General features: G+C 45.9%; 1 protein-coding gene across 1 annotated transcript in view; it reads left to right on the top strand.

The window, feature by feature from the left end:
- The window catches only part of LOC137412174 (solute carrier family 23 member 1), a 93,735-nt gene extending 72,726 nt beyond the window's left edge, over positions 1-21,009 (top strand). The window contains exons 16-17 of the mRNA XM_068097452.2: positions 444-539; positions 20,669-21,009. Of these exons, the coding sequence (XP_067953553.1) occupies positions 444-539; positions 20,669-20,880 (308 nt within the window). The 3' untranslated portion in view covers positions 20,881-21,009. The remainder of the gene's footprint in view (positions 1-443; positions 540-20,668) is intronic.
- Positions 21,010-25,524: the final 4,515 nt, after the last annotated feature.

Below are 25,524 nucleotides of genomic sequence, written 5' to 3'. Positions count from 1 at the left end.
AAGATGATAATTATAGATTTTACACCAGCAACAGCAGGTTAAAATAGCCGGCGAGCAGAACTGAGTCACTGTACACACACACACACACACACACACACACACACAGCGCATGCGCAAAAGGCCTCGTTTAACATCAATACGTCATTTTGAAAGTCACATATTGTCTTTTTCGCTTTTGTTATATATCATGGAATTTTAAATGCACTATCTCCCTCTCTCTCTCTCCCTCTCCCTCTCTCTCTCTCTCTCCCTCTCCCTCTCTCTCTCTCTCCCTCTCTCTCTCCCTCTCTCTCTCTCCCACTCTCTCTCCCACTCTCTCTCCCACTCTCTCTCCCACTCTCTCTCCCACTCTCTCTCCCACTCTCTCTCCCACTCTCTCCCACTCTCTCTCCCACTCTCTCTCACACTCTCTCTCACACTCCTTTTGCCTTGTGTTCCTGAAGGTTTTGTGGAGTTGGATCAGGTCCTTTTTGTCCTTTTGACCACGGAGATGTTTCTCGGTGGTTGCCTTGCCTTCCTCCTTGATAACACCATTCCAGGTAACGCTCCTGACAATATGAGAATACACATCCTGTCTATCTCTAATCAATTGTGTCGTTGGTTATCTCCGTATGTGGGTTTTAGAAAGTGGAACAGAGTGTGTGTGTGTGTGTGTGTGTGTGTGTGTGTGTGTGTGTGTGTGTGTGTGTGTGTGTGTGTGTGTGTGTGTGTGTGTGTGTGTGTGTGTGTGTGTGTGTGTGTGTGTGTGTGTGTGCATAATGTGTGTGTGCATAATGTGTGTGTGCATAATGTGTGTGTGCATAATGTGTGTGTGCATAATGTGTGTGTGCATAATGTATGTGTGCATAATGTATGTGTGGGTGCAAGTTGCTGTTGTTGGCTGTTATTTCCACATGTGGGTGGGTGTTTTTTTTTTACCATTTGAGTCTTTGTCATCAAACTTTTAACAAGCTCTTTTGAGAATATGGAGATGCCTCATTAATAATTGGGTAAAATATCAAAGGGCAAAGTCACACTAGGTAGAAATAGCCCTTATTAGCCCATCCACTTCACATTAGTGCAAGACGGCTGGGTTTTGTAATTGCTTCCGTGTTTCTTTATTTATTTACCATTTTGAGCTTTTGTGTGACTGTCCAGGGCATAACTTGTTTTTCCGTGCGTGCGTACGTGCGTGCGTGCATGCATAAGCGAAGGACCGCATTCGAATTTGGTGTGTGGGTGCAACCCACGTCAAAATCCAAGATGGCCGCCGCCATGTATGTCTGATGCCATGTATGTCTGAACCTTGTAAGCGGGATATCTTGAAAAATAAGCGAAGTACCAACTTCTAATTTGGTGTGTGGGTGTATCTAGGCATAAGGAAGAACCCTATTGAAAATTGCGTCGCCACGTCAAAATCCAAGATGGCCGCCACCATATATATGTCTGAACCTTGTGAGTGAAATATCTTGAAAAATAAGCGAAGTACCAACTTCTAATCTGGTGTGTGGGTGTATCTACGCATAAGGAAGAACGCTATTTAAAATTGGGTCGCCACGTCAAAATCCAAGATGGCCGCCACCATATATATGTCTGAACCTTGTGAGCGGAATATCTTGAAAAATAAGCGAAGTACCAACTTCTAATCTGGTGTGTGGGTGTATCTAGGCATAAGGAAGAACGCTATCGAAAATTGGGTCGCCATGTCAAAATCAAAGATGGCCACCTCCATGTATGTCTGAACCTTGTGAGCGAAATATCATATCATAGCATGTTTTCTGCATCTTCCACTTTGTCAACTCACATCACTTCCCCGACGGGGGACCTAGGCTTAACGCTTGTTACCATTTGAGTTTGTCATCTCATGTTCAACAAACCTTTTTGATGAGAATATGGAGAATGCTCATTCATAAACTTTGTGTCTTTTTATTAAGCCTCCCCTATAGGATAAGGGGACGCTTATAGCTGTTGTAGGGTTTTTTTTGACAATTGGTGCTCCCAATTTTAATGGTACCCCAGACCAATACACATACTGAGTGCCATTTAGGTTGTTTGTTTGTTTTCTTCCTGCAATCCCAATTTCCGAGCTGTACCTCGGTGTCGGCTGGGACTTTCAGAATGAAATTTTGCATCAATAGTGGGAAGAAAAAGTATTGCAGGGATGACGTTTTGACGTTGACCTAATTTTTAAGCTCATTGCCTACTTATGGATAGTTTAACATTTTTTTAACCACAACTTGACTAAGGTTTGTCCGATCACAACTAAAGTTCTTTCTCAAGATAGCCTAGAGCAAGGCACATTTACGTTTGATTTACACTATACCCCTCCATTTTAAAGGTCTGATGGTCTTACACCCCTTGGAGTGCCTCGGCTCATTTTATGGCACATTTATTTACACCTTCCTGGTAGTCAAACAAAATTGAAAATCACCCCAAGCAAGAAACTTGCTGTTTTAAGGACATGCTAAAGGACACAAACAGGCAGGAATAACTAATGTGCGTGTCAGAAAGGATGGTGCATTCGACCATGGGTAAAATTGTGGTAAAACCCAGAATTCATTTATTTATACACCTTTAAACCTTTATTAGCCCCCGTTGGACTTGGTCCAAAACGGGGGCTTATTGATTGTGTCTCATCTGTGCGTCCGCGACCATATCTCGGAGATGTATGGACTGATTTTGTTCATACAGTTCAAATGTAAGGTGTGCACAGAGGGAGGAAATGTTTAGTTGGATCTTGGAGACGGCGTGAAGCTGGAAGGTGTGAACACATGTTTCTACCTCGGAGACATGCTGAATGGAGAAGGTGGATCAGACTCGGCAATGGTTGCAAGAGTGAGATGTGCATGGAAGAAGTTTCGGGAACTGAGTGGCGTGCTGATGAGGAGGGGAGTGTCGTTGAAGCTGAAGGGAAAGGTGTATGCTGCATGTGTGAGAAGTGTTATAATTTATGGGAGCGAGACATGGGTAATGAACGTAGAGCAGCAACGAAGGCTGGAAAGGGTGGAAATGCGAATGGTTCGGTGGATGTGCGGAGTATCGTTGAGAGAGAGGAAGACAAATGATGAATTGCGAAAGATGATGGGAATAGAGCCTGTGATTGATGCTGTGAAGAGGAACAGGTTGAGATGGTTTGGTCATGTGTTGAGGAAGGATGAAAGTGACTGGTTGAGAAGAGTGATGGAAATGAATGTAGAAGGAAGTAGAGGACGGGGAAGACCGAGAAAGACTTGGCTAAAGATGGTGGAAGAAGAAATGCGGGCAAGGGGGTTAACAAGGAGAGATGCAGAAAATAGGGCAAAATGGAGAAGATTGTCATGGGGACCGCAAGGCTAACCCCTGCTCTAGCAGGGAAAATGGCCTTAAAATGCATGTTGTTGTTGTTGTTGCTGTTGTTGTATGGGACCCAAAAAAGATGCAGGATATCCTAAAGGAAACTGCATGCGAAAACATTCTATTTGCACATGCCATTTCAGGTTGCGACACAACTTCTAGACTGTTTGGAGTTGGAAAACCACTTGCGTTCAAAAAGCTGCTTAACAATTCTAAGTTCAGGAAGCACACAGAAATCTTTTTGGCTGGTCCAGATACCCTGCATAATCAAATTGTTGAAGCTGGTGAGAATGCATTTGTGTGCCTCTATAATGGAGGGGAAAATGACAGCCTGGACACACTTAGATGCCAGCGGTTTAAAGAAAAAGTTGTCAGGTGTTCAAAGGCAGTTCAGGCACAGGTTTTGCCTCCAACCTCAGCTGCGGCAAAGTACCACTCCCTACGTGTTTTCTACCAAATCAATGAATGGAAAGGAGAAAGTTCCAGACTAAGTGCCACTGACTGGGGATGGAAGGTGAAGGATGGCAAATTCATTCCAGAACAAACAGACCTGCCTCCGGCTCCTGTCTACCTCCTTGAAGTTATTCACTGTAACTGTAAAACTGGCTGCAACACTCTGAAATGCACTTGTCGGAGGCACGGTCTTGAATGCACATTTGCTTGTGGTGAGTGCAAAGGTACAAGTTGCACTAATTCAATGGACCCACAAGTTATTGAGGCTGAAATTGATGACTGAACGACCGCACAGCTAAACAAGTGTTTTAGAGACTTACATGTTGGTTTGTCTCCTCTATTTGTCTTACCCGGTATGAGCAATTACTTTTTATTGTGATATGTATTATGGGTTCCTCTACGATCTCCTGGTCTCGGTATACGTCCGAACCCCGAGAGGAGCCACGGCAGAATAATGTTATCCTGAGTCAAAAATCAATGGTGAAACCACACCAATTGCAAGTAATACAAACACCAATAATACAAACAAATATTGTATTAAAATCACACAAAAATAACAGTACAACAATAATAGGAATCCAGAGTACAATCAATATCTCCTATGATGGTACCATCCGTTAACATGCATGAGGTAACTCACTGTGCTCCAAGTGAGTGGAAAATAACCTTCCCCAGTGTCTCTATATTCCCGTCTTCGAGCTCAGAGTTGGTCCCCTCCAGTGATCAACGGAACGATGTCGAATCGAAACCAGAATCTCGTTCAGAGGACAGGCACAGACACGCCGCCCAAAACGGCACAAAGGCGCACGCGGCCCAAAGCGGAGAAAATGGTCACGTGGTTAAAGTGGCACAAAGGCGCACTCATGGCGACTGGGAAATCCAACGGCACCCTCCAGGTATGTACTTTCACTGTTCACGGTCGGCGGGCCGTAAAGTAATCGTCAAAAGCCTCGGTGCACACACACACCACAGATACGTCTGAAAGCGGTGGAAATGGTTGACGAAGCAATGCAAGTCTGCTCGACGCGCGAAGCGCACGAGTCAAAATGGCCGACGGCTCGTGGTTCTCGAGTCGTCATGACCCAGCGATGATTCTTCGGAATCTAACGCCACCTGACACGCAGGATGATCCGTCACAGCAATAACAACTTTATCGCAGGAATTCCTTTTTCCCAGGAAACCCAAAGTACGTGACTCTTGCTCGACAACGTTCGTTGCAGACCGCAAAGCAACCAGCTTCTTCTCCGACTCTTTTGCTCCGCCTCCTCCTCTCCTCTGCCGTCGTCTTCCGGTTCGGTTTCCGGTATTTATAGTTAGCCTTTTTAACTTTAGATAACTGTTCATGAATAATAAACCTTTTGAGAATAATAATAGTACATAATATCAGAAATATGTCAAGTGGGTGAAAACCACACAGGGGAAGTGACGAATCCGTAACACTTCCCCCCCTCAAGAAAGAAAGTTTGAACACAGTGAAAACTTTCTTTGCATGCAAACTCTTTAAACAAACAAAAATAAACTCACAACCCAAATCACCAATTCCCGTGAGCAACAATTATCAACAGCTCAAAAATAAAGCAACAAAATTTCACACAACCCACAGAGATTTCCAAAGTTAATTCACTCTGGACAAAGCATCAGCAATGACATTGTCCCTGCCCCTTACAGGTTCAGTTTCCCAGTTGGACTCCTGCAAAGCCAAACTCCATCTCAGCACCCTCTGATTTTTTCCTTAGTTTATTTTGCATGAAGGTTAAGGGCTGTGATCAAACTCCAAAGTCAAGCAAGTCTACAGCACTTTTCCCCGGGAGGCCGAGCTGAAAGCCAGGTTCCATGGTGGTTGGGTGGTGAGGCCTGAAAGTATTCACGACATGGACGCCTTTAGGAACGTGGAGTTCACGGTTAATCCGTGTAGGAATCTTGGCTCGGCGGCTCCGCAGCATTCAGTGCTTCAACTTTTCCGAACTTTCATAATAATTACGGTGGGACTGCTTGTCACTGTAGTCACCTGAATAGCGGTCTCCTTCTCGGCCACTGCTCTGATAATCCTTCCTTCGGGAGCTGCCGAAACTCTGGGAGCCTCCATAATAATATCGATTGCGGCCACCACCAAAACTACTACTCCGTTGTCCTCTTCTGTAGCCCCCACGACACCTATGAAATGCCTTCCCTACTGTTATGGTCCGACCCTCCAACTCCTTGCTATTCAGATCCTCTTCTGCATCTCTGGCGTCCTTTGAGTTTTCAAACGTGACAAAGCTGAACCCTCTTGACTTTTGTGTCTCCCTGTCATTTATCAGCAGCACTTCCAAAAGCTGTCCATATTTGCCGAAGGCAGACTACAGACATCTTCCTTGGTTTTGAAGTTCAGTCCCCCTACAAAGAGCTTGCCACTATTGCCTCCATCCCTGACTTGCGTGTGCTGACACTTAGTTTCAGGGTACTTCCTCCTCGGCTTTTCAACAAACATCGGGTTACCAGAAACTTGACCACCGGCCAAATCATTCCCGATAACAAAAGATACTCCCTCTACAGGAAGAGTGGCTTGTAAACCTACAGTGACCGGTCCTGACACCAAATCAGACTCCAAATGGATGACATTAATTGGAGCTCTAACACAGCCACCAATCCCCTGTAAACGAATACTATCACCAGTTGCCGTCTCCTCTGACAATGGCAAAATGCCTTCAAGCATTAAAGATTGATGTGGTCCTGTGTCCCTCAATACCCTAACCGGTTTCTGGTGAGTCGAGTCTCCATCCAAGGACACAAACCCCTCTGAAATAAATGGTTGGTAACCCTTTTGAGGGCGATTTCTCACATTTGCCATTGCATTCGGCGTTGTACTAGTCGAACTCCGCTCCTGATTTTCCTTTCCCAGAGCATAACAGTGGGACATCAAGTGTCCCGGTTTATGGCAAAAAGCGCAAGTAGGCCTGGAGGAGACCTTGTGGTCTGCCTCGAGCCCCCCGGAGGATACGTCTGCCTTGGAACTGTTGTCTTCGGAGTTCTAGAAGTCGTGGTATCAGAGTGGTCCTCATAGTCATCTCAAGGCCGCCCCCATGAATTTTCGTTCTCCGCCCCGGATGCACCATAGCTCCCCTGTCTAAGTCCAGGCGAGAAGTTAGGTTTGTGGAACCCCATCCTGTGTGTTAAGGCATAGTCATCTGCCATGGTGGCTGCCTCATACAACTTTGGTACTTTCCTTTCCTCCAGATGTGCTTTAATGTCCTTGTGGACACACTGTTGGAATTCCTCCACCAGGATCAATTGTCGCAATAGTTCGAAGTCTTTCCCAACCCCTTTTGAATCTCACCACCTATAAAAACATGGTTTCTTTCATTCTAGCAAACTCCACATGGGTCTCACTCTCCCTCTTCCTGGCATTCCGGAATTTTTGCCGGTAAGCTTCAGGGACCAATTCATAGGCTTTGACGATGGTTTTCTTCACTATTTCATAATCTGCACATTGCTCAATCGGTAAAGCCGAATAAATATCCTGAGCTTTACCCACCAGAACACTTTGCACTAACATGGTCCAGGACTCCTCCCGCCATTTTAGCATTCGCGCCACTTTCTCAGTGTGAAAAAAACTTGGCTACCTCCTTTTCATTGAAGAGTGGAACCAGCCTAACATGTCTGCCAACATCCCAGGTGTTCTGACCCGGTGTCGAACCAGTCAGCATGGAAGGTGCCTCTCCCCGTTCTTTCATTAAATCCAGCTCCTTGAGTTTAATTTCCTGCTGAAGCGCCGAGTCCCGTTCCCTTAACTCCCTTTCGGCTTTTCTCTCCTCTGCTTTTCTCTCTTCTGCTTTTCTCTCTTCTAACCTTTCTTCGAGTTCTCTTGCAGCTCTCCTTTCCTCTGCTTTTTTCTTTTCTAACCTTTCCTGGAGTTCTCTTTCCTGTGCTGCTCTTCTTTCCTCGAGTTCTCTTTCCTTTGCTTTTAACCTTTCCTGGCTCTGCAATTGCATCTCCAATTTTTTGGAGCTCCACATTTTCTTGTTCTTCTGGTAATCAATCCAAGGCTCCTGAGTCCTGAGTCAGTTATCTTATGTTATCCTGTGTATGTGTACGTTATATGTTATCCTGAGTGTTATCTCAGGTTGTTATCCTGAGTATATGTTATCCTGAGTCAAAAATCAATGGTGAAACCACACCAATTGCAAATAATACAAACACCAATAATACAAACAAATATTGTATTAAAATCACACAAAAATAACAGTACAACAATAATAGGAATCATCCAGAGTACAATCAATATCTCCTATGATGGTACCATCCGTTAACATGCATGAGGTAACACACTGTGCTCCAAGTGAGTGGAAAATAACCTTCCCCAGTGTCTCTATATTCCCGTTTTCGAGCTCAGAGTTGGTCCCCTCCAGTTATCAACGGAACGATGTCGAATCGAAACCAGAATCTCGTTCAGAGGACAGGCACAGACATGCCGCCCAAAACGGCACAAAGGCGCACGCGGCCCAAAGCGGAGAAAATGGTCACGTGGTTAAAGTGGCACAAAGGCGCACTCACGTCAACTGGGAAATCCAACGGAGAGGGACAGAGACCGCAGGGTGGGCGAGAGAGTCCCAAGGGTGCATGACGAGGTAACGCGGGTCGAGAAGCACTGGTTGAGCGAAGCGGAGGAAAGCGCGGGTACAATGACGGGGGTAGAAATCGCGACACGGGGTTTGGAAAAGCCGGCGACCGATGAGGTAGAGGGAATTTTATTAAAACCAACGGTCGTCGAGGGGAACAAAGACAAAGCAGTAGTGGGTACAATTAAAATTGAAGAGATGAGGGAGGTAGCCCGGGAATTGCAGGGAGAAATGGAATATGTACAAAGTCCCTGCTCAAATCATAATGGTGTGGTCACTTGGGAGCAAAGCTTGGGACGATGCTACGGGTGCTCCAGGTATGTACTTTCACTGTTCACGGTTGGCGAGCCGTAAAGTAATCGTCAAAAGCCTCGGTGCACACACACACCACAGATACGTCTCAAAGCAGTGGAAACGGTTGATGAAGCAAGGCAAGTCTGCTCGACGCGCGAAGCGCACAAGTCAAAATGGCCAACGGCTCGTGGTTCTCGAGTCGTCACGACCCAGCGATGATTCTTCGGAATCTAACGCCACCTGACACGCAGGATGATCCGTCATAGCAATAACAACTTTATCGCAGGAATTCCTTTTTCCCAGGAAACCCAAAGTACGTGACTCTTGCTCGACAACGTTCGTTGCAGACCGCAAAGCAACCAGCTTCTTCTCCGACTCTTTCGCACCGCCTCCTCTTCTACTCTGCCGTCGTCTTCCGGTTCGGTTTCCGGTATCATATAAAGTTAGCCTTTTTAACTTTAGATAACTGTTCATGAATAATAAACCTTTTGAGAATAATAATAGTACATAATATCAGAAATATGTCAAGTGGGTGAAAACCACACAGCGGAAGTGACGAATCCGTAACATATGTTTCTTGGTAAGGGCCTTATTTCCATAATTTGGATAACTTGCATAATAATAATAACTTCATGAAGTCTGGCCTGTACCATTGAACACCTTGACCATGAAAACCCAGGTTTTGACACCATTCTTATAATTTTTGGTTCACTATTTCAAAAGAAGGTTTTTCATTAATGGCGACACTTAATTAGCATAATTATGATTACATCCTCAGGTAATAATCCAAGTAGGTACCTAATTTGAGTTTCTATCATTTCTAACAACACTATTGATGAAGTTGGGTAGCATTAAATTGATTATTCTTGCGACAAATGCAAGATTTCTTCTTGTTTAGCTTGTTCCTTTGATGTTCGGACCTAATTAACATAAATTAGCATATTTAGACCCCTTCCACCCATCCCATTCATCTCTATTTTTGATATGGTATTCCTGGGGTATATCAGAGGAGAATCCAACAGAGAAACAATCTTTTCCAATTAGTGGTGGGTCAAGGCACCATTTGACTGGACTAGTACTCAATTTGCCGACCTCGGAAGGATGACAGGCTGAGTCAACCTCCCTGGCGTTAATTCAGCGATCGACCGGGATTTGAACTCAGGATCCTGGGATCCCAAGTCAGCACCCTAACCGCTAAGCCAACACCAGGCCGACTGATGACCTTTAACTCCATACAGCAAAATTACTAAAACCACGGATGCTATAACATTTTATGTCTTTTTCTTATTTAAATTGAATTGTATACATGAAGACTGGAGAGCATAAATCGACTTCATAATACTTCCAAGAAATAAGCAATATATCGATTATTTAACATGGGAAGATGTGGCATGTGTTAGGGGATGAAGAAGAGGCTACCGATGTACGATGCCGATTGACGCTGCATTCCCTGGTGATCAATAAAGCTTTCATCTCCTAAACTGCGACTCGAAGTCGTCTTATTACAGTTTATGAGGGTGGTTGGTGTAGAAAACTGCTTCAGTATCACTAAACTTCCGGATTTTTAAACGGTCTTTAAAATCATTATTTTATTAAATTTGAAGTACATAAGGGTCTTGCCGTTCATGGGTTTCACTTCACGGATTTGCTCTGTCGCGATGAATTTATTGAGGCAATGGTTGTGGATTTCGGTCAATGCACTCAAGCAATCGCGGGTTGGCGAACGATTTTCCACATTTATTCACTTAATTAACATGGGTCGTCAACATAATCACCCCCTCAAATCCCCAACACCATCATTACCACCATCTCCAGCAACGTATTGTTATAGATCGCGGTTAGATGTTATAGACCGAGCGGTGGTTTAGAACCGCGACCTAACAAAACTCACCCGATTCACCCAGACTTTGGCCGTATCGCACCCCAGCTGCTCAATGAGGGAAAAGACGAAAACGACGCAATGCAAAGAGGAAAATGAAGACAAACAGGTTGGAAATACTACTAAATTTATTCCTACTATTTACACACAAGCAACAAAAAGCAATTCAGTTTATTTACAAGTACAAGACGCAGGTGACACAGTGCAAATTTAGCTTATCTACAGACTTAACTTATTACCCAGGACAGAACAAACAAAGACGACTCACACGGGGAATGCCAGGGATGGCAGAAGGTGGATGGCTGGCGGGAGAGGAAAGGTCCAAGGGGGGGTCTTGCAGCACAACCGGCGCGTTCAACAGCCGCCGTTCCGTTTCGGCCCTGCTCCGAACCGCCGTTCAGGCCCCCTTTGGCGGTGGGGTGTCGCGGCTGCGGCGGCCTCCGTCCGCTGCGTTCCCAGGCCTTGTCTCACTGGTCTGGTCCCTCAACCCTCAACTCTTTCTTGCTTCTCTCACTCCTCACCACCGACTTCTCTCTCTGGCAACCGACTGTGACCAACTCCTTGCAACTCTCTTTCTTCTTCTCTTCTCTTCTCATCTCATGCTCATCTCCAAGGCCTCTCTCATAAAGCAGTCCCTTACAGTCGCTTTTATCACCTCCAGCGAAATCAAGCCGCCGACTCCGAGGGCACACCTACCGGGTCACTCACCGCGGCCCTGGTTGGTCGCGCGACCCTCGGGCTCCGCCCCGGACGACGACGACGGGCGGGCGCGCCCCTCCCCTCCTCTGACGAGGTGGAGACACGCCTTTCTTCCCTGACTCGAGCCTCGTGGTCAATGGCGGTTATTGGAGGGGAGGTGATTGGGAATCGAGGCTCAGCAATGACGAGAGGGGATGTAATATGGCAATCGAGGGTCGGCAATCACGAAAGGGGGGATGTGAAGGAAATGGGGATTTTTGGGGATGGGAATGGAAGGGGATCTATTCTCTTTCACTGGTGCAATGGAGTATTTCAATTAATGGGAGACACAGCCTTATCTTAAAACACAGAATAAGATATAACTATCGAACATGAATATCCTATGATTGGCTGACGTGTATGCTTGTGGACTATGGGACGCCCTTTTGATCTTACACAGCTCCGGAGGCAGGAGGCACAGCACAACAACAATAATATAATAATCATACAGCACACAATAAAAAAAAATATATGCAGTCCTCATATCCACAACACTGCACTCTCCTCCTCTTAGGCACGTCCCGGGCCTACAACTTTTAGCTTTAGCGTGACACGTAGGTGTAGTTCCCCTCTATTTTTAACCTGACCCTGAGTGCGACAGTTTAAACATAAATAAATGTGTCCCGCTGCTCCATTGCACCCTGCCTAACAGACTTTCGCCCACAGTTAACCGAATTGCGGAATGGTCTTCAAACTATACACTGACGGTGGGGAGCATTATTTACAATGACTCTGCTTTTATTTACAAAACTAACCCAGGACCTGTAATTGTTCTTTCTGGGGGGAGGACAGTCTGCTCTGCATCAATGCACCATGAAAGCACCTATAACGCACCAACACACCCTCAAGCACCAATCAGTGCAGTCACCACTGTTCATCAATAAAATAAAACCAACAAACCCAACCCTGCAGGTGTCTCTTGCTCTTCGGCTCCCTCTGCTGGTTATCATTATTTCTTCCAGTTGTTGTCATTTTCATTTGCTTTGCTTACTGGCGGCCTATTTGCAATAAAGCTTGCCCAAACGTGTCCATTTTATTTATCTTTATTTATGGCCCACAGGGCCGACTACGTGTGGTTCACCTGTGGGGCATCGGTGCCCTGTGGCCAAGGTCCGCCAGCAAGATTTCGGGCCCTCATGGCCGGTTCCAGCAGAGGGGCCTTGCCCCAACCCATGGGGTCCATAAGTGGTGCTCGGCCACTGACATGTGGTCCATAATGTGGTGCATCGATGCAGACAGCTGGTTCTGGGAATTTCGGGCGCACAATGGCCGACCCACGCACGCTCCCCTCGGCGCCCAACGGCGCTCAGGTCCTCATGTGGGAGACAAAAAGGGGGGACAAGACAGATGAGCGAGGGGTAAGGTCTCAAGGGTACACATCAAAAAGGCAATGCAAGGCGAAATGCGTACGGAGGGCGAAGTGAGAAAGCTCGTCCCTACCGTACGTCACCCCCCTGTTACCTAGCCCACCCTTGCCCTTACCCCATATGTACAAAACCTACACATTACCAATTCGTCACTACTGTCACGTCTTCCCCATATTTCCCCTATATCAAATTCGTCACCACAATCCCTCTACTTCAAAAATTTGCCATCATCAATTCATCATCAATCCTCATAAGGAGGCAGAGATGGAACATCAAAGCACAATGTCACACCCACTTCATGATGCGTCTCACATTCCAAACATTTGCACAATAAAAAATAATAAAACATGGCATGGTGTGGAGTTACCTGTCACCTCCGGTGAGTGGGTGCAGATGGTGCGAGGAGATCCTTCATCCTAACTATCCTCTAAATGACTTTAACACACTTTACACTACCTGGGGTCTTTCTCCGGCCAAACCATTGGCCCTCTTACACTATGGGTTCTAAAAACCAATTCCCATTGGCCAAACTGTGGTGCTTTTCAATTTGGGGTCTCACTCCCCCGATTCATCTCCCGGTGCCCTCGCACAATTTCTGGGCCGCGACGTGTAGCTCTCCCAACAGGTCTACCCACCTGCACACCTCCACCACTGTAGTTGCCACCCGAGCTTACCTAGCTCCTCACCCTAACCTATATAACTGGGGGCAGCCCCTCTCCTGGCTCTGTCACCCCATGGTGCCCTCTGGCACTGGGCTACCCGGGTCCGTCCTCCGGATCCTCGGGCCCCATCCACAACAACTACTACCGGCTCCCAGAGCCCACCTGCGGCCTCACCTGGCCGACATCCTCACAGTGGTGGAGTGCTCAAACAACTACACACACTAACAGGCTACACGCCCAGCCATTTCCACAACACTAATGCACCCATCCACAGACCATTCTTTCACCCGCACCACAGATGCCAATATCCAACCACAATTTACCTGTACCCTCTACCTAACACTTACACTACCCGCCCCGGGTATCCGTGATGGGGGTCCACTCTTCCCCCATTCACACCTTCGCACCATCCACTCCACTCCACAATTTCCACCATACTCACTCCACGACCATCCATTCCAATACTCCATACCATTTATTCCATACACCTGTCTTTCATTCACCTGTCGTTGCACACCTGTGCAATCTCACCTGGTGCCACCTGCACCCTCCTCCTCTTTCTGGACCAGTTGGTCAACGCAACACACATCACCATCACTCATTCATACACTGCTCCACACACCTGTTCAGTTGCACACCTGTGCAATCACACCTGTTCCATTCTCACCTGTTCAATCCTCACACACACGGCATCATCTCAGCTAACTTCTCCCCTCTGAAACTTGCGCTTCCCAGTCGTCCCTTTAAACTATTGCGCTCCCACGTCATTATCATCCATACTAATCTACCTGCGTCCCCACTACAGGTATCAGTCACTAACTAAACTTAACGTTACCTAATGTCAATCTTCGCTAGATCCCTACACACCATATCCTAACCCACCCGGGCTAGTTTTCACTGCCATACACCCCATAATCTAGTGCTCCTTTGCCCCCACCTGTGAGGGATGGTGGATTTGCCATCCCACCACATCGGGGGTCTCTCACTACCAATTTCGCTCGTCCAAATCCAACAATTCAAAAATTTTCCATTTACTGCCAATTCCATTCACTTTTCTAAATTTCGTTTTAAATCACTATCACTATCACCATCACCCGTCTACTTATTACATCCTCTCGGTGCGCCAATTCACATCTACAGCCCGGCTTCGTACAGCCGAGCAATGAACGCGGGTCGTTTTGTGCCAGCGGCTGGATACGTCCCGCATTCGGGGCAGGGACGGAGGCTTACCCGGGCCGAGATCCCATGCACCACTTCGGCGTGGAGCCATCCAATGTCCCGATCTCGACCTGCCGGCACGTCTCAATAGAAAGTGGTCGCCATGACGACCCTTCCTATCGAGCTGCCCGCTCCGCCTTGTGGAGCCCGGACGCGGCCGCTCCACGCGAGGCCCAGCGTGGATCGCGCACGGCGGTCCTTTCGAACCCGCCGTGGCTCGGATCTCCGCTGGTTCTCGCGGCACGCGAAGCCCGGCACGCACCGAGGGCCCGATCCGGCTAAAAGTCGACCTAACCTTTAACCCGGTTACCGTCGACGCTTCACCTGCAGGCCTACATGCATACGCTACCTCTTTCTTGCTCATACATGCAGCCGTTCCCATTCTCCTCGTACCTTTTCTTTCACACCTCGGTACACTCATTCCGCTCACCGACTTGGTCACACACCTGACCACCGAACACTTTGGCACACATTCGTTGCTCGCACACCTCACCAATACACCGCTTCGCGCCCCCTCCTCGGTCACCTCCTTTGTGACAATCACAGGTGTGCTCTCACCCGCACACCCAACCACGTGTCTCACTACCAATTCCAGCGTGCATTCCCACTCACGCTCTACCATTCCAGGTGTGCATCCTTCTATTCCAGGTGTACATCCTCGCTCACCTGCCACAACCAACTCACGCTCCGTTTCACTCTCACTACTCTCACCTCCACTCTCGGTCGCGCACTCACCCTTACTCTTGACAGCATGCGCTTTCCCCATGCACCCGTCCGTTACACACCTTTCTCACGCATCCTCCCGCGCACACTTTTTCGTTACTTCCTCCGTAACACTCACCACACCGCGCTTCCCTGTGCTCCCTCGCACACGCGCTTCGACCGGCTCACTCCTGACGGCACACTCACTCCTCGGCGTGCACTTTTTCCTCACACACCCCATGGTCGGACATTCTCGCACACCTCTTTTTTCGCACACCTGTCCTGTCACACACCTCACCAACGGCCTTTCACGAACACCCGGATCCAAACCAATCCCCCCAAGCCGACTGAATCTCCCCTCACATCATGTACATTGCCACTCACCTCCGTACCTCGTCGCACCTCCTCTGCCACCTGCAAACTTTTTATTTGGTTAGTGAGCATCACATCATGATTTGAACACAGACCTTGTACATATTCCATTACCTCCTCCTTTATCTCCCTCTTAGTTTCTGTCCGTCCCTTCTTAATTTCACTCACCTCTTCTCCCACTTCCTCTAGTTTTTGTTTAACCTCTTTTATTTCTCGGTGCGTCCCCTCAAGTTCGTCCTCTAAGGCTACCGTGACCGTCTCTATGTGCATCCTCACCTGCCGGTCCTTTGTCTCCATTATCTCTGTCACCTCCTCCACCCTCATTGTCAGTTCCTCTCGTACCATCTGACATTGCCTCTGCGTCGCTATTAATTCGTTTTTAATTTCTTTTTGTGTCGCCTTTAACCCTCCTAGTACCGCAGTGTTCTTTTGAACCTGCTCCACTAACTTAGTTTGTCCCTCTGTCAGCTGCTCCACCTCCTCCGTCAGATCTTCTATTCCCCCCTGTAACTTTGCCGTATTATTTCTCACCTCTTTCTCTATACGCTTTTCGCCTCGCTTTACCTCCTCGCGCAGCCCCGAGACCTCCTCACTCACCCCTCGTCGTATTTCCTCCATCTGGTTCCCCATCTGTTCGATTTCCCGGGCGGATTGTTCCCCTATTTCCCGCAATTTGTCCTCCATCCTATTTTCTAACCCCATTAACCCATTTTTCACTCCCTCTATCTGATTCTCCTGGGCAGCCATTCTATTTTCTACCCCCTCTAACCCATGTCTCACCTCTTTTATCCCATTGTCTAACCCCTCAAAATTTTTGTCTACCTTCTCACCAGTACCCCTCGCTTCGTCCCTCATTACCCCCATCTTGCCCTCCAATCGCTCACCCTGAGCATCCATCCGGTTCCCCATTACCCCCAATTGGTTCCCCATTACCCCCAATTGCTCACTATTCTGGGCCATAAGGGCCTTCATTTGTATAAAAAAAAGGTTCAAATCCATTGGCATCTCCGGTTCGCCTACCGCGACCATGGGCGTGGCTAAATGTGGCGCCGCTGTAATCACGTGCGCTAGAGCGCCATTTTGTGCACCTGAAATTCCCGCAACCACATTGCCATTTTCCTCCTCCCTTTCTTCCCCGAAGTCCTGGGTTACTTCTAACCCCTCTATCTCTCCCACCGGCATCCCGTCGCCTTGGACAGCCATGGCGCGATTTCAAAATTCGGGCTCTTCCTTTAAAACAAAACAAAGTTCGGCAGCTCGTAATTTTGACCAAAATTTTTTTTCTAGATGTTTTAAAAATTTGGTTCGGGCCCCGAATCTCACTCCCAGACACCAATTGTTATAGTACTAACACAATTGGTGTCCAAAATTTGGGCTAAATAAATTTAGTCCCAGGTTCGAATCCAACTCCTGACAACCAATTGTTATAGATCGCGGTTAGATGTTATAGACCGAGCGGTGGTTTAGAACCGCGACCTAACAAAACTCACCCGATTCACCCAGACTTTGGCCGTATCGCACCCCAGCTGCTCAATGAGGGAAAAGACGAAAACGACGCAATGCAAAGAGGAAAATGAAGACAAACAGGTTGGAAATACTACTAAATTTATTCCTACTATTTACACACAAGCAACAAAAAGCAATTCAGTTTATTTACAAGTACAAGACGCAGGTGACACAGTGCAAATTTAGCTTATCTACAGACTTAACTTATTACCCAGGACAGAACAAACAAAGACGACTCACACGGGGAATGCCAGGGATGGCAGAAGGTGGATGGCTGGCGGGAGAGGAAAGGTCCAAGGGGGGGTCTTGCAGCACAACCGGCGCGTTCAACAGCCGCCGTTCCGTTTCGGCCCTGCTCCGAACCGCCGTTCAGGCCCCCTTTGGCGGTGGGGTGTCGCGGCTGCGGCGGCCTCCGTCCGCTGCGTTCCCAGGCCTTGTCTCACTGGTCTGGTCCCTCAACCCTCAACTCTTTCTTGCTTCTCTCACTCCTCACCACCGACTTCTCTCTCTGGCAACCGACTGTGACCAACTCCTTGCAACTCTCTTTCTTCTTCTCTTCTCTTCTCATCTCATGCTCATCTCCAAGGCCTCTCTCATAAAGCAGTCCCTTACAGTCGCTTTTATCACCTCCAGCGAAATCAAGCCGCCGACTCCGAGGGCACACCTACCGGGTCACTCACCGCGGCCCTGGTTGGTCGCGCGACCCTCGGGCTCCGCCCCGGACGACGACGGGCGGGCGCGCCCCTCCCCTCCTCTGACGAGGTGGAGACACGCCTTTCTTCCCTGACTCGAGCCTCGTGGTCAATGGCGGTTATTGGAGGGGAGGTGATTGGGAATCGAGGCTCAGCAATGACGAGAGGGGATGTAATATGGCAATCGAGGGTCGGCAATCACGAAAGGGGGGATGTGAAGGAAATGGGGATTTTTGGGGATGGGAATGGAAGGGGATCTATTCTCTTTCACTGGTGCAATGGAGTATTTCAATTAATGGGAGACACAGCCTTATCTTAAAACACAGAATAAGATATAACTATCGAACATGAATATCCTATGATTGGCTGACGTGTATGCTTGTGGACTATGGGACGCCCTTTTGATCTTACACAGCTCCGGAGGCAGGAGGCACAGCACAACAACAATAATATAATAATCATACAGCACACAATAAAAAAATATATATGCAGTCCTCATATCCACAACAGTATGTACTTGAACTCTGTGTGGGGGTGTCGTGTTCTATGTTCTATGAATTCTCTAGTTGTGTTTTCTTAATAGTTTTTTTTTTTTGTATGTTTGTGTCTCTTTTGCCTTCACCAGAGGAGAGGGTATTGCAGTTTGTTTGTTTGTCCACACAGAATGTATGTCTATTAATTACATACTCTAGTAATGATGATGATACATGATGATGATGATAATGATAATGGTCCATAATGATAAATATAAGAATGATAATGATCATTATAATGATAGATAATGGAAATGGTACATAATGATAATGGTAAATAATAATAACTAGCAACGGTACCCGCCCTACGGGCGGGGCTTCAATTGGGAGGCTCAAATGAAAAGGCAAAATATCAGAAATTGAAGGCTTTTTTTAATTTTAAACGATTTATATAAACATCCGTTAAATCGTATCACACGCAAATCATCAAAATCTAAACAGTATTTGTAGAATTTCAATAAAAGCCACATCACTGTTCATATCGGTAAATATTATTCCATCGTGTTTGGAAAAACTGGAAAATTGGAAAATTGGAAAAAACTGGAAAAACAATATAGCCTATTTTACTCCAGGGGGTCCCAGGATTACCCACCCAAAATTTTGTTGCGATCGGTTCAGCCGTTTTTGCGGTACCTGGGAACGGACAGACAGACGGACAGACAGACAGACGGACAGACAGACAGAAAGACAGACATACATTTGGTGAACTAGCAACGGTACCCGCCCTATGGGCGAGGCTTCAATTGGGAAGCCCAAATGAAAAGGCAAAATATCAGAAATTGAAGGTTTTTATTTTTATTTTAAACGATTCATATAAACATCCGTTGAATCATATCACACGCAAATCATCAAAATCTAAACAGTATCTTTAGAATTTCAATAAAAGCCACATCACTGTTCATATCGGTAAATATTATTCCATCGTGTTTAAAATCGTGATCGATACACTATGATCGTGATCGTGAATCGTGATTGATAATCGTGTTCACAATCGCTATGTCGTATGTACTCCCGATACGTGTGCCAAATTCCCGATACGTGTAACTGTACCAAATCGACAGTTAAAAGGATTTTGAGCCGATAGCTGTTACGGCCTTGGCAAGATCGATGGAGACAGCGATCATTCAGCGATCGATGGAGACATGTTGCTTTCCCGGGTGCCGCACAAACGGCTGCACCGATCGCGCGGGCGCGGCACCCGGGAAAGCAACATCATCACAATGAGAACAATGAACGTTATGCGAACGCGAATGTTATGCGGGAGTCCAAACCTGAGAATGCTGGAGACTAAAGCTGAAATTGGGAAAACGAAATAACCTATTTTACTCCTGGAGATCCCAGGATTATCCACCCAAAATATCTTTGCGATCGGTTCAGCAGTTTTTACGGTGCCTTCGGACAGACAGACAGACGGACGGAAGGACATTTGGTGAATTATAGTAAGATGATCCACAATGATAAATATAATAATGATAATGGTAGATAATGGTAATGGTGCATAATAATAATGGTACATAATAATAATGATGATGGTACATAATGATAAATATAATGATAATAATTAATGGTATATAATGATAATTGTAAATAATGGCAATGACACCTGATGATAATAATGATAATGGTACATGATAATTATCCATGAGTACGTGTATTAATTGCGCACTATTGGAACATGAGTACGTCTTTTAATCACGTGCCTTTGGAACATCAGTATGTCCATTAATTACATAGTAATGCAATGTGAGTACATCTATTAATTACATACCATTGGAACCGAGTACATCTACTAATTACATACTATTCACGTGTCGTCGATTATTTCCGTACTATTCATGTGTAGTCGATTAATTACGTAATATTCACGTGGTCTATTAATTACGTACTATTCACGTGTGTCGTCGATTATTTCCGGACTATTCATGTGTAGTCTGAATTACGTAATATTCACGTGAAGTCTATTAATTACATACTATTCACGTGTGTAGGCCATTAATTATGTACTAATGGAATGCAAATATGTTTATTAAATACATGCAATTTGAGCATGAGTATGTCTTCTAATTATGTATTTGAACATATTCAATTATGCATTAATTACGTCTGTTATTAATTATGTAACACACTAGTACACAAACACCTCAAAATACAACACACAAAACATGTTCTGGTGAGGGTCTGCAATATCTGATTGCTCTGTAGTTTTGTGTGTGTTTGTTTGTTTGTGTTTTGTGCTTTTGTTTCCTCTTTGACATGAACATATCCACCTAGATATTAACATTTACTTGAACAGTAATTTGGAAACGAGTGTTGGTCAAACATTCGTGTGATTTGTTATGTAGGAACAGCCGAAGAGCGTGGGCTTCTCAACTGGAGAAGTTATGGCAAAGAGGGTGGATACACGAGAGAAGACCTTTCTATGTATGACTTTCCAATGGGCATGAAGTACCTGCACAGCTTGCGTTGGACTCGCTACTTACCAGTGTGCCCCACATTTCTTGGGTACAGCCGTGGCTGCCATACCAGCACCTCCTCGGACATTGACTCTGTATAACTTAACCAAGTCATCCCTCGTCAATGCCATCACATTCAGTTTCCTCAGTGCCACAAACTTGAATGGTTAATCTTTTGTTGTTTGTTTCTGTTATTACGGAACCTTGTATTTGATTGCACATTCACACATTTACCATTTTGATCTGTTCAAACTCGTTGTTATGAGTTTTGCTAATGTTTCATTTGGAACTTGGCTTGTGCTGCACCATATTTTATTCTCATGATTGAAATTCCTCCCAACCCTGCATTTAATTGACCCGATAATGTGTGTGTTCTCGTGACACCTTTCTTTTGCACTGCAGTGCCTCAGCAGAGGCACATGGTGAAGTTGCTGGGGCCAAATGTACCTTTTACTGGTTCTATTTGGTGCAATCCATTTTGTGCAGGTGAATGAAACACACTCTGCTGCTCATTCTCCTGTAATTCCTCAGTGCTGCTCCCGCATATGTGCTCTCCAATCCCTGCTGCCGTGGTGTGATTGCCGTAGTGCTTTTTAACGCCTTTTTCTCACTTTCATTCCCATCTTCTCATTTGAGGCTTCAACCTTATTTCGAATCTAGTGTAAAGTTAACGACATCATTTGAAGATATCTTTTGCAGGTCCTTTTGTCATGGTGTATTGGACAGTAACAATGATGGGAAAATGTTGTTAAATGGTGGGTATGGTTAAGGTAAGGTAAGGTATGGTATGGTGGGTATGGTTAAGGGTGGGTGGGTTAAATGGTTAAATGGTGGGTTAAATGGTGGGTGGGTTAAATGGTGGTTAAATGGGTGGTTAAATGATGGGTGGGTGGGTGGGTGGGTACTTAAATGGTGGGGTGGGTGGAGCAGGTGGGTACTTCACATGCAAATTATGTTCTTTACGATGAGCCAAGTGATGATGACGATGTATTGCTTTACTCTTCTGAGTATTATCACAGATATGATGTTCCAAAAAAAAAAAAAAAGGAATCAAAATTTCCCTCGCACCTTTTGTGCATCTAAGCTGTTTTTCTATCATTATCTGAAGTACACCAGCATATTTGCTCCATCTGGTCAAGTGGAGGTTGTTTCATTCCTGAGAGTGTGTGTGTGTGTGTGTGTGTGTGTGTGTGTGTGTGTGTGTGTGTGTGTGTGTGTGTGTGTGTGTGTGTGTGTGTGTGTGTGTGTGTGTGTGTGTGCGTGCGTTGTTTATAAATGTATTTGTTCACCTTTTCTCTATTTATTTTTCACAAGATGGAAGTTTTTATGCTGCTGTTGTGTGAAACAAATTGTGATTTTTAATATCCACAACTTGCCTGTTTACATTCTCAGTGTCAGAATTTAATACGTAAGCCCTTAATATCCATATCTCAATTAATTTTTTTTTTAAACTGGAAATTGCAAATAAAATACATTTTGGTATTAATAATGTTTATATCAGAACACTCGTGATTCAAAGTGTGGACTTTGGAAAACATTGCAGTTAAACGAAAATTGGAATATATAACAGAGTTGTGGATTAGAAGGGGGTGGTGGGAAATAAATTAACGGTCATTTCATTGAGGGCGGTTCACAGTTGTCGACTTTTTGTTCTCAGAAAAAGTTACAGGGCAGGTGAAGACCTGATTGGATTGAGTTAATTGCAAGTAAGAATGAATAATTGTTTCCACCCTTCCAGCACTTCATCCAATTCTCCTGCAATTCCACATGTGTAATCTGGCCATTCTAATTTTTGCGTAACCGCAGTCGGTTGCATTTGAGAATACTCGATCAAGTTCGCTCACCAATTTTCAGCCAATTTTGAACTCGCTGCAGCTCTTCCATGAGCCTCTCCTTTAATGAAATAAATAAACTACACTTTGTGAAAAATGTGCATCACCAAATTGTGCAGACGGTCTCCTGTGAATTTCAACTAGTTTAATGTTCTTCACCAGGAACTTTGTGATACACATCTGTTCCACAGCATATGTGACTATGTTGGTTTCCATATCGGTTTTAACCAGTGATGATTTCACTTGCATTTAAAGACTTCAAACTCGTCCGGCTATGTGTATGAGCAGATCCGGCTCCTCACTGCAGCCCATGCAAAATATGTCGTATTGCAATTTCATTTGTACAAATTTTATTTCCCTTTGTTGCTTTGAGTGGAATTTCTCTTTCCTCCCTTGTGTGGATTTTCACTTTGCTCCCAGGAGTAGAATTTCACTTTGCTTCCTTGAGTAGAATTCCCCTTTCCTCCTTTGAGTGGAATTTCCCTTTGCTTCCAGGAATGGAATTTCCCTTTCCTCCCTTGAGTAGAATTCCCCTTTCCCCCCTTGAGTAGAATTCCCCTTTCCCCCCTTGAGTAGAATTCCCCTTTCCCCCCTTGAGTGGAATTTCCCTTTCCTCCCTTGAGTACAATTCCCCTTCCCCCCCTTGAGTAGAATTCCCCTTTCCTCCCTTGATTGGAATTTCCCTTTCCTCCCTTGAGTAGAATTCCCCTTTCCTCCCTTGATTGGAATTTCCCTTTCCTCCCTTGAGTAGAATTCCCCTTTCCTCCCTTGATTGGAATTTCCCTTTCCCCCCTTGAGTGGAATTTCCCTTTCCTCCCTTGATTGGAATTTCCCTTTCCCCTTTCCCCCCTTGAGTAGAATTCCCCTTTCCTCCCTTGATTGGAATTTCCCTTTCCCCCCTTGAGTAGAATTCCCCTTTCCTCCCTTGATTGGAATTTCCCTTTCCTCCCTTGAGTAGAATTCCCCTTTCCTCCCTTGATTGGAATTTCCCTTTCCTCCCTTGAGTAGAATTCCCCTTTCCTCCCTTGATTGGAATTTCCCTTTCCCCCCTTGAGTGGAATTTCCCTTTCCTCCCTTGATTGGAATTTCCCTTTCCCCTTTCCCCCCTTGAGTAGAATTCCCCTTTCCTCCCTTGATTGGAATTTCCCTTTCCCCCCTTGAGTAGAATTCCCCTTTCCCCCCTTGAGTAGAATTCCCCTTTCCCCCCTTGAGTAGAATTCCCCTTTCCCCCCTTGAGTGGAATTTCCCTTTCCTCCCTTGAGTACAATTCCCCTTCCCCCCCTTGAGTAGAATTCCCCTTTCCTCCCTTGATTGGAATTTCCCTTTCCTCCCTTGAGTAGAATTCCCCTTTCCCCCCTTGAGTGGAATTTCCCTTTCCTCCCTTGATTGGAATTTCCCTTTCCCCTTTCCTCCCTTGAGTAGAATTCCCCTTTCCTCCCTTGATTGGAATTTCCCTTTCCTCCCTTGAGTAGAATTCCCCTTTCCCCCCTTTCCTCCCTTGATTGGAATTTCCCTTTCCCCTTTCCCCCCTTGAGTAGAATTCCCCTTTCCTCCCTTGATTGGAATTCCCCTTTCCCCCCTTGATTGGAATTTCCCTTTCCTCCCTTGAGTAGAATTCCCCTTTCCCCCCTTGATTGGAATTTCCCTTTCCCCCCTTGAGTAGAATTCCCCTTTCCTCTCTTGATTGGAATTTCCCTTTCCTCCCTTGAGTAGAATTCCCCTTTCCCCCCTTGAGTGGAATTTCCCTTTCCTCCCTTGATTGGAATTTCCCTTTGCTTCCAGGAGTAGAATTCCCCTTTCCTCCCTTGATGAGAATTCCCCTTTCCTCCCTTGATTGGAATTTCCCTTTGCTTCCAGGAGTAGAATTCCCCTTTCCTCCCTTGATGAGAATTCCCCTTTCCTCCCTTGATTGGAATTTCCCTTTCCTCCCTTGAGTGGAATTTCCCTTTCCTCCCTTGAGTAAAATTCCCCTTTCCTCCCTTGATTGGAATTTCCCTTTCCTCCCTTGAGTAAAATTCCCCTTTCCTCCCTTGAGTGGAATTTCCCTTTCCTCCCTTGAGTAAAATTCCCCTTTCCTCCCTTGATTGGAATTTCCCTTTCCTCCCTTGAGTAAAATTCCCCTTTCCTCCCTTGATTGGAATTTCCCTTTCCTCCCTTGAGTAAAATTCCCCTTTCCTCCCTTGATTGGAATTTCCCTTTCCTCCCTTGAGTAAAATTCCCCTTTCCCCCCTTGAGTAGAATTCCCCTTTCCTCCCTTGATTGGAATTTCCCTTTCCTCCCTTGAGTGGAATTTCCCTTTCCTCCCTTGAGTAAAATTCCCCTTTCCTCCCTTGATTGGAATTTCCCTTTCCTCCCTTGAGTAAAATTCCCCTTTCCTCCCTTGATTGGAATTTCCCTTTCCTCCCTTGAGTAAAATTCCCCTTTCCTCCCTTGATTGGAATTTCCCTTTGCTTCCAGGAGTAGAATTCCCCTTTCCTCCCTTGATGAGAATTCCCCTTTCCTCCCTTGATTGGAATTTCCCTTTCCTCCCTTGAGTGGAATTTCCCTTTCCTCCCTTGAGTAAAATTCCCCTTTCCTCCCTTGATTGGAATTTCCCTTTGCTTCCAGGAATGGAATTTCACTTTGCTTCCTTGAGTAGAATTCCCCTTTCCTCCCTTGAGTAGAATTCCCCTTTCCTCCCTTGATTGGAATTTCCCTTTCCTCCCTTGAGTAGAATTCCCCTTTCCCCCCTTGAGTAGAATTCCCCTTTCCCCCCTTGAGTAGAATTCCCCTTTCCCCCCTTGAGTGGAATTTCCCTTTCCTCCCTTGAGTAGAATTCCCCTTTCCCCCCTTGAGTGGAATTTCCCTTTCCTCCCTTGAGTACAATTCCCCTTTCCCCCCTTGAGTAGAATTCCCCTTTCCTCCCTTGATTGG

This window comes from Myxine glutinosa, chromosome 4 (assembly GCF_964187855.1).
Source record: "Myxine glutinosa chromosome 4, kmMyxGlut1.1, whole genome shotgun sequence".
NCBI lineage: Eukaryota > Metazoa > Chordata > Myxini > Myxiniformes > Myxinidae > Myxine > Myxine glutinosa.
The sequence above is the reverse complement of the archived record's forward strand: the minus strand, read 5'-3'. Positions and strand labels throughout refer to the sequence as shown.